Source organism: Nycticebus coucang, chromosome 6 (assembly GCF_027406575.1).
Source record: "Nycticebus coucang isolate mNycCou1 chromosome 6, mNycCou1.pri, whole genome shotgun sequence".
Taxonomy (NCBI): Eukaryota; Metazoa; Chordata; class Mammalia; order Primates; family Lorisidae; genus Nycticebus; species Nycticebus coucang.
Genome location: NC_069785.1, coordinates 118,399,583 through 118,413,344, shown reverse-complemented (window position 1 = coordinate 118,413,344; position 13,762 = coordinate 118,399,583). Strand labels below are relative to the sequence as shown.

The 13,762-nt window shown below is 37.0% G+C and overlaps 1 protein-coding gene across 2 annotated transcripts in view; it reads left to right on the top strand.

The window, feature by feature from the left end:
• ZW10 (zw10 kinetochore protein) overlaps positions 1-13,762 on the top strand; it is a 44,037-nt gene extending 30,275 nt beyond the window's left edge. For both annotated transcript variants that reach the window (XM_053595334.1, XM_053595335.1), the window contains 7 exons: positions 2,188-2,426; positions 4,767-4,838; positions 6,891-7,060; positions 7,919-8,049; positions 8,610-8,741; positions 10,171-10,373; positions 13,023-13,762. In XM_053595334.1, the coding sequence (XP_053451309.1) occupies positions 2,188-2,426; positions 4,767-4,838; positions 6,891-7,060; positions 7,919-8,049; positions 8,610-8,741; positions 10,171-10,373; positions 13,023-13,143 (1,068 nt within the window). In that variant the 3' untranslated portion in view covers positions 13,144-13,762. The remainder of the gene's footprint in view (positions 1-2,187; positions 2,427-4,766; positions 4,839-6,890; positions 7,061-7,918; positions 8,050-8,609; positions 8,742-10,170; positions 10,374-13,022) is intronic.

Sequence of the window (13,762 nt, the reverse complement as noted above, 5' to 3'; positions counted from 1 at the left end):
ACCAGGGTGACAGGTTGAGACTCTGTCTCAAAAAAAAAAAAAAGAAAGAAAAATGAGAGCCATACATGGTTGGCTACTTTCCAGACAACCCTTGTAGAGCTCACTTTCCTTTGTCACAACTCCTTGATATAAACAATATTGTTACTGGATTCCTGTGTGACTCTGGGCTTAATCTTTTCACCTTGTTGAGCCTTATTTTCCTCTTCTCTACTATGAGAGAATTGAAGTAGACAAATCTTTGAGCTCCCTATTCAAGTAGTTCTGACATTCTCTAAAACTGCATTTTTCCTGAGAACCCAAATCCTAGTGTGGCTTCCTCTAGGTGAGGGCTTATGGGCAGGGGTCCTGTTCACATTTGGGGGAGGTGATTTTTCTCTGGGGGGGCTGTCTGTGGATCGCTTAGCTTAGCGGCATCTCTAGCCTGTAGCCGCTGGTGTCAATAGCACCTGTCTCAATTTTGATAATCAAAAATAACTTTAAGCGTTGCCAAATGTCCCCTGCATGACAAAATTGTCCCTAGTTGAGAACACCTGGTCTAGAGTCTAACCTCGTTCTTTCTCTTAGAAATTAGGCCATGGAATTAAATCTAAACTGCCCAAGTTTGAAAAGCACATCTTCCCTTTTCTGAAAACCATTCCAACTTTATTACTTTTCATAGTCTTCATGTCAGTTCTTTTTAATCACTCTTTTCCCAAAAGATACATAAAGTCATATTTTGTTGTTTGTTTTGTTTTTACTTTTTGATTTGAAAGAAAATGTATTAGATTTTACATTCTTTCAACTTTAGTTTCCTTTCTCTTCCTCATGAAGTCACTTTTTTGAATCATATGTAGTCTGGGCCCACTAATTTTCAGACAAACATTAGCATTTTTAAATCATCTCTATACTTAACGTTTTTCATCAATCCTCTATACTTAGTCATAATTTTTAATTATTAGGTCCCTGACATTTGTATTCTCATATAAATGTCATAACCGCCCCATGAAATAGACATTACGATGCCACTTTACAGATCAGGAAACCAAGTCTGCTGACTTAAACATTAGACTCTGAACCTTTCCCATCAGAAATTTTCTGTAGAGATCCAGGATTTACAAAGTAGAGCTGCTATTCTGGCAGTGGGAGTGGGGAGCTGACTGCGTCTACCTGCTTAATCTTACCTTTTTTTTTTTTTACCCTGAGGCATCCTTCAGAAGCAAGATTTGAAAGTCATTATTAGTGCAATTTATCATTTTATAATGAGAAAAATGAAATCTAGAGAGGTTAAACGTTAGGATAAAAAATCACATTTACATTACCAGATTTGTGGTCTACTAGTCTTTCATTTAGTCCCAACCAGGCTTGGGAATTTTCATTCTTTATAAATGTTAGGGAGACTTTTTTGGTTTGGGTTTGAAGTTCTTTTTTATAAAGGGAGGGTATGTTGTTCCAAATGAATTATTTCTTAGACTAAGCCAACACATGAGCCTGGTGTAAAATAATTTGTTTAATGATCTTGACAGTAGAGCACAAATTTATACTGTTGTTATAATCTAGTCTGAGAAAGGTGATTTTTTTTGTTTGTTTGTTTGATTTTAAGAGAGTCCCGTTCTACCACCCAAGCCAGAGTGTAGCATTGTGATCATAGCTGACTGCAGCTTTGAATTGCTGAGCTCAAGTGATCCCACTGTAGCCTCCTGAATAACTAGGATTACAGGCCTATGCCATCACACCTAGCTTTTTCTTTTCTTTTCTTTTTTTTTAGAACCCGGGTCTTGCTGTTTTCCTAGGGTCTTGCCAGGCCAGTCTCAAGCTCAAATTCCTGGCCTCAAACAATCCTCTTGCCTCAGCCTCCTGGGTAGCTGAGATTACAAGTGTGAACCACCTCACTTAGCTCTGAAAAATGATTTCTGAAAGTCTTTTCATTTACCGTAAATCTTAGGCCAGTTGCATAGCTTTGCTATTTAAACCAAGATTAAAAGTGTTTTGAAGAATTTTATAGTAAAGGGAATTGCTTATTTCTTATGACATGCTTTCATCCAACATAGAGCAATCAGTAAAATACTGTCTTATTTACTTGAATCTTTTAATTATTCTGTAGAGCTTTATCATCATGGAAACATCGAGCATCTTATTCCTCATTGTATGCTTAAATTTGAATTATTCTGAAAATAATACATTTTCTATATTTTTATGTTTGAATCTTAGATTACTCCTGATTCTAGGATAAGTATACCAGACTTACCTATTCCTGATGAGGATAACAAGCTAAAAGTACAGAAAATGTCTAAAACACAGTACAATGAAGTGGTGAATTTAGAACCTGAAAGTACATTGGACCAACATTCCTTTTCTTTGCCAATATGCCGCATCAGTGAATCTGTGAAGAAATTAATGGAACTTGCCTATCAGACTTTATTAGAGGCAACGACCAGTAGTGATCAATGGTATGAATTTTGAATTGTCTGAAAATGTCAACAACTTAGTTAAATGTGTATCTGACTAGACATTTATTAAGAAAATTAGCTGGAATTCTTTGGGTTTTCTTATCCTATTATCATAATTTTTTTCCCCTAGAAAAATGTAGTGTACCACACTGATTTATATTGATCTCTGACTTTTATTTACAGCAACATATAGATGTTAGAGCAAGGCTAAGAAGTAGATGCACTTACATGAGTGACAAATTGGTTTCCTTCACCTTAAAAATTGTTAATCACTTTTAATAAAATGCTCTTTAAGTTTTGTTTAATTTTTACTTGTTGGAATTGAATGAAATTATATGAGAAAGCACATGCAAAGAACTTAGAATACTACTTGGAAAATGATTAATATTCATATGTTTATTATAATTATTTTAGAGACTGGGTCTCACTCTTGTCACCTAGGCTGGAGTGCTGTGGTGTGATCATAGTTCACTGCCGCTTCAATCTCCTGGGCTCAAGGGATCATTATGCCACTAACTCCTGAGTAGCTAGGACTACAGACACAGGCCGTGGTGCTAGGCTAAGTTTTAAAAATTATTTTTTGTGGAGACGGGGTCCCGATGTGTTGCTTAGGCTGGTATTGAACTCCTGGCTTTAAGCCATCCTCCTCCCTTGGCTTCCTAAAGCACAAGGATTACAGGAATGAAGCACCAGGCTTTGGCCTAGAATGTTCATTATTATTGGTGGCTGTGGTTAATAGTAATAGTCATATCATCTGCTTCCGCTGGCTTTGGCTCTTTAGCTTTAGCTCTTTTTTACCTTTTGAAATCAGGCCCTAATTAATTTCCATTTTAAATGTTTATCTTTAAAGCAGTAACAGTTTGTTAGGCAGTCAAAGGTAGAAGGAAAAGAATGGGACGTGCCAAAGATTTGGCTTCACCCTTTCCAGATGACTAATCTACATTGCATTCAGGTTCCCTCAAACTCCATTCCATATCTTATACTGAATCTCTTTTTGTTTAATAAGCTCCTTCCCTTCTCTTAGACTGTATTGAGAGGAAAATGGTAGACTGTGGCCCAAGCTGATTGCAAAGCAGGTTTACAAAAGCCTCTTTAGTTTCAATCGGTGTTCAGTTTTATACTTATCTTCAGAGAAAAAAACAACTTCAGTTAGGGCTTGGCTTAATCAAAGTGCACCTTCAGATAGGCTTCCAGAGTTATAGTTTTATTCCATAGGCAAACAAACCCCTTTATTTTATTCTGCTCTACAAAGAACATATTTACCAAGATACTTCTATGGCTTTCATGACTCATATTCACAAGTCCACCCACGGTTAATTATTTTTCTATACAAGAAAAATAAATCCTTATAAAGGAAGTATATAATCCTTTCACAAAGTGAATATAGAAATGACTGTTTCTTAACATGGCATTCTCCTGAAATATAGTGGAGCAGAAGTTAGAGATGTAAGGCAATGCTGCTTAAATTTTTCAAGAATGCAAAACTCTAAACAATACTTGTATACTGAATATCTGTGGACATTCTTTCCACTTCTTTTTTAACAGGACATACAAAACTACAACTATATTGCAACAATACCCTTTTTCATTATTAAACCTCAAACATTTGTCAAAAACAAAATGAAATGATTTAATCACGTACTATAGTAATCAAGTAGTAACAGCATTTTGAGGTATGATTTATTTTTCTAAATATGTGTGGAATTCCTGTAAGCTTTCAAGGTACATAGTTTAAAATATTTTTATGTAGAATTGAGCTACACAAACCTTATATTTGCTCTTTAAAGTGCATTTTAATGTAATCTTTAGGTGTTTTAAGGCTAGATTTAAAGGGCAGAAAATCTTGAGGGCTAGAATCTATCCTAGAAATGTTAATTCATCTCCTTGCATTGGGGTAAGAAGGAGAAAAGGTGAAAGCCGAAAGTCAGACTGATTCTAAAAGAACCAAGTGAATGCTTTTATTGATACCTTGCCCTTTGCAGAGTGCATCAGTGAGTAGGTGACATTTGCTTGAGACTTAACTCCATTTGTTACTGAAGTGATACTCTGGGTACTGCAGAACACAAATTGATAAATGGAAAAGAGGCTTTGCGTTGAAATCTGCTCTTCTAAAAATTATCAACGGATCCAAGTTTTTAGAACTACATTTTAGTTAGTAAATACTGGTGGAGGATATATTTCCATCTAGATTAATAGTGTTTTCCAGTAGCGATCAAAGGAGGTATTTTTTGTACCTGTAGTTTCAGCTGACTCTAGCTGAAGGTATACTTGGTTAGAATTTGTTTTCTTATTTTCAGTCTATCTTCATGCGTGTCTATTAAATCTATGTTTTCCTTTAAGTGCTGTCCAACTTTTCTACTCAGTGAGGAATATCTTCCATTTGTTCCATGATGTTGTACCAACATATCACAAGTAAGTGTCACTGTTTCTTATTTCTATATACCTAAAATGTTTGTAATTTAAATTAAAACCAGTTATTTTATATTCCCACCAAAGATACTTTGGTTACTAAAATTCACAACAAAGTGCAATAAACCATTTTAAATCACATATTCATAAGACTTGGTCATTTAATACTAAACAGGATACCATAATCTTGCTATGTAGTGGGTGATGCAAATTTATAAACTCAAAAGAACTTTACCATGTTTTGATGCTGAGCATTTTCAGAAATGCATTACTTTACTTAGTTAACAAATGAAAAAGGTAGCACTCCATATTGTTATCCAGTAAACATACCACATTTTCCCTTGGCATTCATGGCTCTGCACATTTAATACTACAAAAGATCACTGTTTAACAGTCAAGTATGATCAGTACTCTGCCTACCTGTTTTAGGCAGTATTTACCTGACATCTTGTGTTTTAAAAGTATTTTTTTTAATGTTAATCTGAAAAGTTACTCATCTCTAAACCTCTAGGAGTTAGTTATTCATCTTTAAACCTTTTTGTTATTTGGACTGTTTTGGATGCCTTTTATAAAAGTTTTTGATAATATGTCAGCAGAGCTGTTCCTTAGCCAAGGACTCTGCTTTCTAAGATAAAGATCAGTGTATTATTTAAAATGTTTTTAGCTCTTATTTTTGAATAATTGAGATGCTTTTAACTAGGCCCCCCTCTTGTTTTTACTGTAAAAGAAAGCTTATTTATTGTGAACCTTATTATTTTTATTTGTATTCTCTCTGCTGTGGTTTAAAGTTTTTATTTTGTTTTCTTCTTAGTTAAGTTAAAGAAATACTTAGTCCAGTTAAAAGAAAACATTTGGGTTAGCTGACAGTCTTGTCCTTGGGGACTCAGAAACCTTTGGCTTACAAGTTTCTGTGACTCAGAAACATTTTCCCTCTGCCGTGGAGTTTGCCTTTCTCCTTTGTATGATCTCAGAACTTTGTGCTGGACTGATGGTTCACCAACGTTAGTGTGCATTGAAATCACCTGGAAACCTTGTTAAAACATTTATTGCTGGATCCGTGCCCAAGGTTTCTGAATCAGTAGAGATGGGATGGGCTTGAATTTTTAACAGATTTCTAGGTGATGCTGACTATTGCTTGTTGGGGCCACACTTTGAGAACCACTGTCCTTAGATAATGATTCTCAGCTTTGGCAGTATTTTAGATCAGTTACCGAGCTTTTAAAATAAACATATTTGCCTAGGCCCAACTCTTGCAACTTTTGATTTATAGGTTTGGTGTTAAGACACAGACGTGTAGTTTTTTTAAAATCCTATAAATGATAGCCCAGAATGAGGACAGCTATCTTAGACTGTTGGATTTCTTGCTTATATATCCTGCTCTGACTTTGAGTCAGCAAATTAGGAAGTGTTATTTGAATGACTATTAGTAGATAAATATTAGATTTCTTCTCAAGCTGGGTAGATAGAAGAGGGAGGACGTTCTGCCTGATTCTTTGTGTCAAAGAATTAAAACAGTGATTTTTCAATCCTGAATGAAAATTCATATCATTTGGGAAAATTTTTGAAAATACAAAGGCCCTGGTTTTACACTCAGATTTGATTTAATTTGTTTGGGATGAAGTCTAAGCTTCTGTATGTTTTCAAATAATCTGTAGTCAGCTTTGAAAACCAGTGAATTAGAAAATACTTATATGCTTCTTTATATAAATGAAATAGGAATTTGGAGAAAGGAGAAGTAAACCTGTATTTCTGCAGACATATCAGTGTAAAATTTCAAGGGAATTATTAATCCATAGCTCTGCTGAGTTTCCAGTATAGAGCTGACTCAGGTAAACATCTTGTTTCCCTTCATCTTTCATTAGTCACTGGCACAGCGTTACAGGTAACATTCAGGCAGAACGTCCTCCCTCTGATTGCGAGTGGGTTTGATGAGATAGCCTCTTATTATATGTACCTTATTTACAAAGTAGATCATTATTAAAGCCTTGAAATACATTAGAAAAGGCTTCAATAACATGAGGTTCCTTTCTTTTTCTACCCCTCCTCCCTGCCTAGGGAGAACCTTCAAAAACTGCCCCAGTTGGCTGCCATTCACCACAACAATTGTATGTATATTGCTCACCACTTGCTGACACTTGGGCATCAGTTCAGATTACGTCTCGCCCCCATTCTTTGTGATGGCACTACTACTTTTGTGGATCTTGTACCTGGCTTCAGGAGACTTGGTAACTGATACCTTAAGTGTAGGAAAATGTGGATTATGCAGATTGTCAGCCTAGTATCTTTATGCTTTATGAATGAGAGAGACAGGTAGAAATTAGGTGGTGGTCCTGAGCTGTATTAGAAAGTGGGAGGATATTTAATTTGCAAGTGTTCCCAGTTATTTAATTTTATGAAGTGAATGTAGTCTTTGCGGAAGCATTACTTTTTCATGACATGATTTCATGGTACATTAGAGTTCTAAACTGCTTTGCTGCTGTGCATTGAATTCACCACATCAGAATTATGTCAGTAGAATGACACATAATAAGATTTGTATTGTGACAATTCTATTAACATTGTTGGTAGGAGCTCACTAATGTCAGTGCTGGTTCTTCTGCAAAACCTCAAGATAGCGCCTCCTCTTACACCTCCTTTAGTTTTTCTTCAGATTATTAAAAGTCAAAAGAAATGAAATGTGGAGTAAATCAGTGTGTTTACTATCATGATAGCCTAAGAAAAGCAGAGAATCTGTATGGTTCACTTAGCTTTTCAATTTCTGACTTTTCCCTTAGGTGGTATAGATATATCAGAATAATAAGTAGCCCCTTTTACTATATAAGTAATTTTTCTTAGCTGACTCTGACTCTAGGCAAACTATTAGGAAAAATTTATTATCCTGAGGGTGGGGTTAGGAACTGGTTAAGGTTTTAGAAGTGATTGTTTCTAGTATCCTTAGGGCAGTTTTATGATGTTATCTAGCAATTGTTTTTATATCAGCAGAACAGATACATGGTTTATGCTTAGCTCTCCTCTTCCATCTAGGTTTAATGGTGTGTAATTTAATGGTTTTTAGAATTTTTTATTCTATTTTCCCATTATAGGGACAGAGTGTTTTTTGGCCCAAATGCGGGCACAGAAAGATGAACTTCTGGAAAGATTGTCAAGTGCTAGGAACTTTGCAAATATGGATGATGAAGAGAATTATTCTGCAGCAAGTAAAGCGATCCGGCAGGTGGGAGGCTATTGATAGTGCTGGAATTTATACTCTGTCCTTAGATGCCCCCCCCCCCCCTTTTAAAGCCGCATAGAACATGTAATGAGTAGCTCAGTTGGTTTCCCCACCTCCACCCCTTCTGGAAAATCTAGAAAACTTTTGCAGTCATGTATAAGAACTTTTCTTTACCTGTCCTACCAAAACAACGGGAAGCTATTGTTGCTTTCCAACAGTGGAAAGCCATTTACCCAATAATGTCTAGTTATCTCTTAGTCTCTTGTAGCAAGTAGTTGATGCATGAACTTGGATTTGGGAAATTTGAAAATTGGCTTTATCTTAATGCCTGTCTCTCTTAAGTGATTTATCTTTTTACTGTGATTTTCCCATCAGGATGAGTCTTTCACTTGTCAGGAATATCACTGAGATTAAATATTCAAGGAACATATATTCTTGATTACTTTACTTCACCTTTGTATAATGCCTCTTTCTCCATTCACATAGAAATTATAAATGTAACTATGGAAAATACGGGTTGTTCCAACAATCTTTCTTTCATGTAAATAGCTATATTCTTATAGGTACTGCACCAACTAAAGAGACTTGGAATTGTGTGGCAGGATGTCCTGCCAGTGAATATATATTGCAAGGCTATGGGGACTTTACTCAATACAGCAATTTCTGAGATCACTGGCAGAATCACTGCCTTAGAGGTAAGAGTCTTGAAATGCTACACCAGGCATGAGATGCGATTCTTGTCCCAGACTGTGACTTTACTAAAAAAATGATGTTGTTGTCTCATTTCTAGTCAACACAGATGGTAGAAGAAATTGTTCATGTTGCGTGTCTAACTCATGCTGTTAGGTTTTTTTAGTTTGTCTTAATTCTGTTTTGTTGGAAACTTATTAATCTCTTTTATAACTATAAAAGAAAGTAGGATTATACTGCTTCTCAACCTAGCATGTGTAAATTATGAATGAGGAAGTTAGAAACTGGTTGGTGGTCCTGAGCTGTATAAAGTGTGAAGTCACTTAATTGGCAAGTGAATTTAATAATTTAGTTTTATAAAGAGAATGCTGTGTTGTGCTTCATTTTTCCAATATACTGTTGCAATTGAGATTGGATCTCAGAAAAATTGGAAAACTGGATTTGGCCTGCTGATGCCTCTCCAAAGCATAGATTGTCTAAACTCTTAATTGTAATAACATCTCCTGCTTTGCAACAATCTGTGCCATATTCTACTGGAGAAATGGGCTCTTTGATGCAGGCGAACTAAATTACTGACAGTCTGTTGAAACACATTTTGTGTCATTCTAGCATTAAGAGTATTGTCAGAGAATTGATGAAATCTAGTGTCTAGGCTGGGTGCAGTGACTCATGCCTGTAACCGAAGCACTTTGGGAGGCCAAGGCAGGAGAATTGCTTGAGGTCAGAAGTTCAAGACCAGCCTAGGCAACATAGAGAGACCCCATCTTTCCAAAAAGTTAAAAAAGAAAAATTAGTTGGGCAGCATCTGTGGCTCAAAGGAGTAGGGTGCCGGCCCCATATACTGGAGGTAGCGGTTTCAAACCAGGCTCCAACCAAAAACTGCGAAAAAAGAAAAATTAGCTGGGCATAGTGGCTCATGCCTATAGTCCTAGCTACTTGGGAAGCTGAGGCAAGAGGATTGCTTGAGCCTGGGAATTTGCAGTTACAATGAGCTATGTCCGGTCACTGTATTCCAGCCTGTACAACAGTGTCTTTTTTTTTTTTTTAAGATGGAGTCTCACTATGTTGCCCTCAAACTCTTGGGCTGAGGCGATTCTCTTGCTTCTCTTACCTCAGCCTCCCATGTAGCTGGGACTACAGGTGTCCGGCTATTTTTTTTCCAGTTGTCATTGTTGTTTAGCTGGCCTGGGCTGGGTTCCAAACTGCCAACTTCAGTGAATGTGGCTAGTGCCATAACCACTGTGCTATGGGCCTGAGCCAACAGTGTCTTAAAAAATAAAAGAGCTTATGTCTAGTACTGTATGCTAATTTGGTTGGAAAACATGCTGCTATAGCTGACCTACCTGGACAGCATGCATAAAGATCTGCTGCCCTTCCCCCACTACTAAGCTGACCCAGCTCTATTCTGTTGTGTTTCCTTTGCACAAAAACCAGGACATCTCTACTGAGGATGGGAATAGATTATATTCCTTATGTAAAACAGTGGTGGATGAAGGACCCCAAATATTTGCACCTTTATCTGAAGAAAGCATGAACAAGAAATATCAAGAAGAGGTTCCAGTCTTTGTGCCAAAGTGGATGCCTTTCAAAGAATTGATGATGATGTTACAAGCCAGCTTGCAAGAAATTGGGGATCGGTGCGTGTAACCCTTTTATACAGGCCTTTATCGATCCACAGTACAAAAGAGTACTGTTGGTTAACAGTGCTTTTCTGTTTCTTAATGTTACTCAGAAACAAGTTTCCTATTGAGCTAGCAGTAGTTGCAGCTTTTCATGATTTATCTTTGTGCAAATCTCATTACCACTTTCTCATATTTGATGTTATAAAGACTTCCCATTCATATTATTTGGTCTCGAACATGTAGTTTTGATATTCTGTAAAAATGATCTGGCATTTGTAAGAATTACAGCCTTCTGACACCTGGATGGAAATTGTTGCTCACTTTTAGGCAATAGTATATGCATGTTAAGAATGACTTTGATATTTTAACAGAGAAGTGACTTTCATCTGTCTGAAATTTTCAACATCAAACTATTGTATGACCAGCAGTCTTTCTGCAGGGAGTACAGTAGTTTTAGAGATTAAGCACCATATACCTAGAAAAGATTTATCTCGATACAACAGTTATTTGGTTATTTTTTTCCAGCCCCATCAGGTAATGTTGGTGTGCCCACTAAGTGAATGCTGTATTATATCATAGTGTGCAGAGGCCACTGATACTGTAAAAATAGATGGGAGTCGGTAACACATCCATGGATGCTTTTATGCTGTCATGATAGATTATTCATCAGTATGTGTACTTTGCTTAGGGATCTCCATATGGGTACTTGTCTTATCTGCTTTAACTAGGCTTACTACACACGTCCTGTTATATTAGACTAGTTATCCTAGATGTATCTGAGTTGTTTGTTGCAACTGTTAGTATAGCAATGTAAATGAGATTTCTGCTTGAAAGAAAATCACATCAAAATATCTCTAACCACATTTAGTACAAAGTTTTGAATTATTCATTTGTTTATATGCCCTAAAGTGAGTAAAAAAGATGCCTTGAAGTAATAGGTTCCAGAGGGCTGGCAGCAGATAAGAATTCTTTCTGCTGCTAAAAAGCTTGCTTTCTTTTATTTTTAGTTTCAGATTAATATGGGAGTACAAATGTTTAGACTACACTGTTTTCATTTCTAAGGTAAAGTTCAGGTTGTAGTTGGGCCCTTCACCCAGTGGGGTGTGCTGAACACGCTCACATTTTGCACATTAGGTGAGGGCCCACCAGTCACCTTCTGTCCTTCTCCCCCCACTCTCCTTTCTCTCCCCTCCCCTAAAAGACTTTCTTGCAGTCTGTGAATCACCATTAATTCCTCAGAGAAAAATTACAACTTGTTTCTCTGCCTAGAAGATTTTTTTCTTTCAAAGATTTCAGTAAATATAAAGCTAATATCTAATTAAGATTTTCTTTTTTTACCAAACAAGCTACTTCCAGCCATGTAATTTAAACATTTTAAAGTTGTAAAATGTACATGTGAAGGAATACAGTATTGTGTTCTACATATATGTATTATTCAGAGTTTTAAAAAAATAATAAATAAATGTTCATGTACCTATTACCCAACTAAGAAAAATAATGCCAGTACCTTTGAAGATCCCTGAATACCCTTCTCCAAAGGTTCTCCACGAGGGTAACCACTAGCTTGGATTTTGTGTTGTGTCCTTGCCTTTCTTTTTATAGTCACTATATCTACACAGATTCCTAAACAATATAAAGTTAGACTTGCCTGTTTTTGAACTATCTGTAAGTGGAATCTTCTGTAGCTTATTTATTTTGTTCAATATTATGTTTTCAAAATCTTGTCATGTTGTGTATAGTTACAGTTCATTCTTACTGTTGTGTCATATTCCATTTTACAAATATTTTATATTTTATTTGTCCTGTTGAGTCACATTTTCACTAGAGTGTGGGATTGTCAGACTTGAAAATTTTTACTAATCTAGTTGGTGTGAAATGATAGCTTATTGTCATTTTCAATTTGTATTTCTCTAAATTCTAATGAGGCTGAGCATCTTTTCTTTGGTGATTCATGTTTCTCCCATTGCAAAATGACTATTTTCTTTCCCTTTATTCTAACCGGTTGTTGGTGGTAGATTCATAGGAGTTCTTTAAATCATTTTTATACCAGTCTCTTGCCAGTTAGAATTTGTTGCCTGTGGTTCGCTTTTTTTTTTTTTTCTTTTTTGTAGAGACAGAGTCTCACCCTACCGCCCTCAGCAGAGTGCCATGATGTACACAGGACTCACAGCAACTTCCAGCTCTTGGGCCTCCGCGACTCTCCCGCCCCAGCCTCCCAAGTAGCTGGGACCACAGGCACCTGCCACAACGCCCGGCCATCCCTTGGTTGCAGCTCAGCCGGGGCTGGGCCTGAACCCGCCACCCTTGGTATATGGGGCTGGCGCCATATACCACTCACCGAGCCACAGGCACCACCCTGTGGTTCGCTTTTTAATATAGTTACATGAGAGGCATGAGAGTGTGGTCATAATTCTTAAGTTCAGAGAGGGCTTAGTGACTATGGAATAAGGGAGAATAGTCTCTTCTTCCTTACTTGGTCTCCTCATCTGGCTGTTCTGATACCAGATGTAGCCAGAGGTCAAAGATAGTTAAGAGTAGGAAGTATGCCCAGGATTTATTTTCTGTTGACAGCAAATAAACATTTGTATTAAATAAAAATATTTTAAGTGTTGCTTATACTTCAGAGACCTAATAGGAAAGTGAATTCTATCTTTTGTTTTACAGGTGGGCAGATGGAAAAGGGCCTCTGGCAGCTGCATTCTCTTCCAGCGAAGTAAAAGCTTTGATTCGTGCCTTGTTCCAGAATACAGAAAGAAGAGCAGCTGCCCTTGCCAAGATAAAATAGCTCTGTCATCTTGAGAAAGCTGTCATTTCTGAAACTATGTGGATTCTTCCCTTGGCTTAATCACTCCCTTAGAGACTTCTTGGAGTCATCCATAAGTTTTGGTGAACTGATTCATCAAAGAAGTTTGACTTTACAAAAGAACATTTTACTTCCTGGCTTTTTTGAAGCTTTGTTTAAGAACTGGATATTAAGATAAGTTGTCAAGGGGCGGCGCCTGTGGCTCAAAGGAGTAGGGTGCTGGCCCCATATACCGGAGGTGGCGGGTTCAGACCTGGCTCTGGTCAAAAAAACAAAACAAACAAACAAAAAAAACTACAAGTAAGATAAGTTGTCAAGTAAAGCACCTCAGTTCATTGACTTTCTCACCTCCCTCCTTTGATTAGATGAGAAACTGTCACGCTGCTTCCAGCACCCTCTGGGAACTATACATTGTAAATGTAGGGCCTGGCTTTGGAGAAAGGAATCCAGGAGATTCCATGTGTCAGGGTAGAGAATTTGTGAACAAATGGGAGATATTTTTTGGGGAGCGGGGGCAGGAACCAGGGATACCATATTTAGCCTTGCAGGAATTAATGAGACTTCTTGTAATATTTCTCTCTAATAAATGATGCTTTCTAGA